We start from the raw sequence: 5,284 nt of genomic DNA, 5'->3' as shown, positions 1-5,284 counted from the left end.
ATCTATTGGTACGCACACCCTTGTCCGCACACATGCCATGTGCCACTGCACCGTGCACTTGAGTGTCACAGAGGTATGTTTTTTGTTGTTTTCTGTGCGCCGAAATTGTGCACGCGCAATGCTCGCCGGTAGGTGTGCATGCGTGTAGACTCTGCGCGGCAGCGTCTGTCAACTGGTTTCGGCTTTTATGTCTTCTTCCGCCATTTCTTCAGTGACTCTTCAATAGGTATTTGCTTTTTTTATCGGTTTTTCGTTAATTTCATTGTAGGCATGCAGCTAAAATATGCAGTATAAAAATCGTGCACAATAGAAAAACGATTATTATTCGCAATTGTTCCTTCAACGAGGCGAGTAGCAAGTGGAGGTCGCATACGACTTGAGCGGATCGAGCAAGGCATTTTAGTTTCACACATTCACTTCGAATCAAACAAAAAACATGGCTTCGATGCGGTACTTCGTCCTCGTGGCGCTATTGGGCTTCGCTGCTGTGGCGAATGCAGCTAACGCTGTACGACCAACGAACATGCAGGGCATGATCGATGAAGAGAATGCAAAATGTGAGAGTGGTGCTGATTCGATGGCCTGCATTAAGGTGCGCGCTGTGCGGTTCCTCGATACAGTGATCAACAACGATAACTACAAAGTGAGTGTGGTGAATTTAAAGAGGTGAAAAGGCATTATCTGAGAATGCCGACATAATAGAATTACGATGTGTTGGAAGTTGTGAAAGCGGTGAAAATTGCATAACACCACTTGGTGTTCCTTTCTAAAGTAATTGAAGAATAGATTGGATTCTGCTACTTTCGAAAGAGTCTGAAACGAAAACCTTGTTTATATTTATAATAGACAGACTCAATATCAATGCCAATCACCAATTATTTTCAAAATATAAACCATTCAAATAAAATATTTATTAATTTTATTACTTACTTAAATGTAAACAGTTCGGCGATGTAGAGGTCCGCTCCAATGGATACCAACCTGCTGCTGTCGATGCCAATAGCGCACGCTCCAACGACGAAGAACGCGATATAGTCGATGCTGTCGGCGATTACCTGCAGGGACACGATGTTACCATGGACTTGCCTTTAGGTGATGCCAAGGTCACCGTCTCTTCACGCAATTTGGCCAACGATGAGTTGAGCCTTAATGTGAAATTGGCCGGTGATGGTGTGGTTGAGGGCAAGGGTAAGAAGGGCAACTTCTTCAAGAAGGGTGTGTGTTTGTATTTGCATGCGTTTTTGTCTACACTGACACCGGAACACAAAAGTGAAAAAAGCTAAATAATTAATTTTCTCTCTCTTACTATCTCTCCCAATCCCCCCCACCACCACCACTGGATTCATTCGTTCTCATGCACACACATCTAGGCAAGAAGCACCGTTTGCGTAAAATGATTATGCCATTGATGGTGCTGATCCTATTGAAGGCGATGACTGTCATCCCAATGGCCATTGGTATTCTGAAGATTAAGGCATTCAATGCGTTGGCGTTGGGCTTCTTCTCATTCATTGTGTCGGTTGGTTTGGCCATTTTCCAATTGTGCAAGAAGGTAAGCCTAATCGGACATTTTCCTGTTTTTCTTTGCGTCAATTCTAGGCTGTCGTGGGATGTTAATTACATTGGCATGATGTACTGCCCTAAAATCAGAAAAAAAACTAAAAAAAAATGCATTCATAATAAATATTTATCTCTATCGAAAGAGTTGTAGCAAAATCGCGGACAAACAATTTGTGGACAGAAGGTATTTTGCTAAGTTGTAATGTTTGTTTTGGGTAAGTTTTCTTCCAAACAACCCCGAAAACACGCTTCAATACAAAACAAACATCCCAGCACAGCCCATAAACGACTCTGTATATATCTAGGTGAAACCAACACTTTAACAGCCTTTTGAGTTCCCATATTTGCATGAACATTATGAGGTTTTCAAATTCCATCCTTCACACCCACATCTACTAGTTTTATTAATCAATACAAGGGTGTTTGGTATCACCATAAGACGCTACCCCTACAAGCTTCTCCATATGTCGAAAGCTAGCAAAATATTACTTAAGCGTTCGTAGGAAAAGAAGAATATGAGTATTTCACTATATACTGTAGATAATTAAATACTATAAAAATTCTATAGAAACGTTTTTAGACGCTTTTTTATTAATGATATTAATTCCAACTGAATCTTATAAAACATGTATTAATAAGGAATGCTTCCATCCACCAACTTTAAATTTTGGGCTAAAGTCTCTGAAAATTTAGGTATACTTACGTATGTGTTCAAAGACGTGTGAAAATTAATTTTTTCATTATTTTCTGTTTTCATTTACACCATTAGAACACTTCAGTAGCGTTAGTCATCTCAATGCCCGATGTACCAGCGGCAGCGCTAGTGCCGAAATTGGCTTTTGTGAAAAGGCAGAAACGAGTATGTCCCTGTTAGCACATAATTGCGTTGTTTAAGCATTTATATCCACATTTCCCTCCACCCCTTTATAATTATGTAGGTGATGGTTTCTAATGTACCAAATCCTACAAAAACAAATTGAAACCCTTTCAAATAATTTGCCCAGTCAAAACTAATTGAAATCAAATATCCAACAGCTGTCAGGTGCTGTAAATTTAGTTAAAAAAAATAGTAATTCCGAGCATATACATTCATATAGAAGAATAGTTAATATAAGAATTATTAATCCTTTGCAAATTTTTATATGCGTCAAAATCGTAAAAACTCAAATGTATATATTTGTGTGTATATCTTTCCCATTATTCATATCCATATACATATGTATTTAGTATATTGTGTGTATCCCTGGTCACTTTAAAAAGGACAGCTTTAAAACATGTTTTCAAAATTTTTGTTTATTGTTCAATTTTTGTTTGTAGTACAATCATACCGATTTTCTATGTTTTCCTTCTTCCATCCACTTTATCTTTAACACTTCTAGATCGCCGCTGAACACCATTCTGCGCACATCACTGCCCACGGCCCCTGGGATGGTCGAGCCATGGGCGTATCTGCTGCCGTCAACGAACCCGCATATCAACCAAGCGAAGAAGCACAAAGCTTGGCCTACAAAGCTTATGTTTAAAATTTTTCCTTAAACTCTGACAGTACCTATACCTACGTACCCATGTATGTGCAAGAACAGAAGAAACCCATTCTTACTAAAAATATAAAAATAACAAAACTCTACACAAAAAGTAAAAATACGGAGATGAACGAATTTAATGAAGCCAAAATGAACCGGATGGCAGCACGGAGCATAATAACGGAAAATCGGCACAGGTTGAGTTCATCTTAAAAAATGGAACGTGAAATTAAGCAAACAACAACAAGCACTAGAGCAATTTGTTTGATTTGGCGGAATTTTTCCACTCTATGTTAATTGTTATCCGAAGAGTTGGGAATTTCTCCACGCCATCACTGCCTACCGCACGCCGTGGCGTATGAGTGTTCCGCGTGCAAAAGCAAACGGGATCCAAATATGAAAGCCAACAGCAACTATAACAACAAAAACTGAATATAGCTACAAACTCTACCACATTTACCACTTAAGCACAATACCTTTAATTGTTAATAATTTATTTATTTATTTGTAACCTTATTTATTGTAAAATACACGAAGGAAATTCACCTTTTTGTATCGTTAAATTTACAGAAGATTGTAAAAGAAATCCAACAAAAATAAAAATGAAAAGTTGAAAAGATGTTTAATCGAAAAATTAAGCAAGACTTGTTGTTATCATTTCGTGTGAAAATTTTACATAGGGTCGCTGCCCCCGAGGCAGGCGACCGTAAAATGAAGGGTCGCACAACTTAGGCCTGGCATTTGGCAGTAAGTAATGATTTTATTGTGGCCGTTGCACATAAATAAATCATAGATAACTTTTAAATCAAAAGAAATGAACTGGTGGGATGCACGTATAAAAAACGTACAAAATAATATACATATCAACATTGTATGCAATTAGGGTGAACAGGCGCCTCAAATGAGGTCATTTAACTAATTTTCCCCTTGGCGGCGTAATTAATTAAAATCCTGTTGACCATTTTCATTTGTTTTTGTCACTTTAGTGTTAAATAAGGTACGCAAATATTTTCAATAATAAAGCAAACAAATAAAAATTTCGCACACGTGCGCACAAAAACCTCAGCGATAAATATGCAAGGCAAATCGAGCTGCACAAAATTTCACTTGCCATTACAATTTCATCAGCTGCCCTTTTCTGCTTTTGTAATTTTTTTTATTTCATTTAATGATTTTTTACATTTTTGTTTTTGTTACAAATCTTTTCTTTCATTTTTACATTCGTCGCACGCACATTTCATCAAATTACAACATGCATGAAGGTATTCGTAAAATTTCACGTATGCATTCCAAATTAATTCACGTTTCTCACACATATGCACAAATGCAAACATACAAAGAAACAAAGAAACATGTAAATTGAAAAGTGCGAGAGCTTGCTGTTGCGCCCACAATACTCCACATGCCCGCTAAGAAATATATATACATGCATACTTCATAAATATATGAGAATATATGCCGATTAACACTAACTTAACAACCAATTTAATACAACAGACACTCATTCGCTTTCTAATTAGCCAATGACAGCTCAGTGCGATTTTCGATTTCGATTTCGGTTTCGCTTTTGAATTAAATTGTCCAATTGATTGGCGCTTTCATTTGATGACTGCCTTCATGAGCATTTAAATCCAATCAGCCTAAAAATTAATGGTCATCAAATTCCTAAAGAACTTTGGTGTCTCTGCATGCAATAGCTAAAATACGAAGAATATAATTTCACAATCACAACATAATTTATTTTTGTTATTTTTCTTCTTTACAAACTTTTATTGATATCTCTAATAATTTCATTTTCTTTTTTCCTTCCAACTATTTTTTCCTGCCTTCAACTGTGCTCGCATGTTTCGATACCTTCCACAATTTTTTTTTACTGGCGTAGACACACCTTACGAGGTAATAGCCGAGTTAACAACAGCGCGCCAGTCGTTTCTTCTTTTCGCAATGTGGCGCCAATTGGAGATTCCAAGCGAAGCCAGGTCCTTCTTCACCTGGTCTTTCAAACGGAGTAGAGGTCTTCCTCTTCCTCTGCTTCCACCGGCGGGTCCTGCGTCGAATACTTTCAGAGCTGGAGTATTTTCGTCCATTCGGACGACACGACTTAGCTGGCGTAGCCGCTGTCTTTAATTCGCTGAACTATGTCTATGTCGTCGTATATCTTATACAGCTCATCGTTTCATCGAATGGGATATTCGCCGTGG

The 5,284-nt window shown here is 37.8% G+C and overlaps 1 protein-coding gene across 1 annotated transcript; it reads left to right on the top strand.

Annotated features, from left to right (window-relative positions):
• Window positions 1-436: 436 nt before the first annotated feature.
• LOC120771561 lies at window positions 437-3,083 on the top strand. Its single transcript, XM_040099627.1, has 4 exons — window positions 437-643; window positions 945-1,215; window positions 1,371-1,552; window positions 2,940-3,083. Exons 1-4 carry the CDS (start codon window positions 437-439, stop codon window positions 3,081-3,083), a joined length of 804 nt encoding a protein of 267 aa, XP_039955561.1.
• The last annotated feature ends 2,201 nt before the right edge of the window (window positions 3,084-5,284 follow it).

This window comes from Bactrocera tryoni, chromosome 1 (assembly GCF_016617805.1).
Source record: "Bactrocera tryoni isolate S06 chromosome 1, CSIRO_BtryS06_freeze2, whole genome shotgun sequence".
Classification (NCBI taxonomy): domain Eukaryota; kingdom Metazoa; phylum Arthropoda; class Insecta; order Diptera; family Tephritidae; genus Bactrocera; species Bactrocera tryoni.
This window is presented reverse-complemented; position numbering and strand designations above follow the sequence as displayed.

Bases quoted from the DNA above. Each gene is read 5' to 3' on its own strand.
- LOC120771561 (XM_040099627.1), top strand. From the start codon at position 437: ATGGCTTCGATGCGGTACTTCGTCCTCGTGGCGCTATTGGGCTTCGCT. The intron at 1,216-1,370 runs GTGTGTGTTTGT...ACACACATCTAG, and splicing joins GGGCAACTTCTTCAAGAAGG to GCAAGAAGCACCGTTTGCGT. The intron at 1,553-2,939 runs GTAAGCCTAATC...TAACACTTCTAG, and splicing joins TTTTCCAATTGTGCAAGAAG to ATCGCCGCTGAACACCATTC.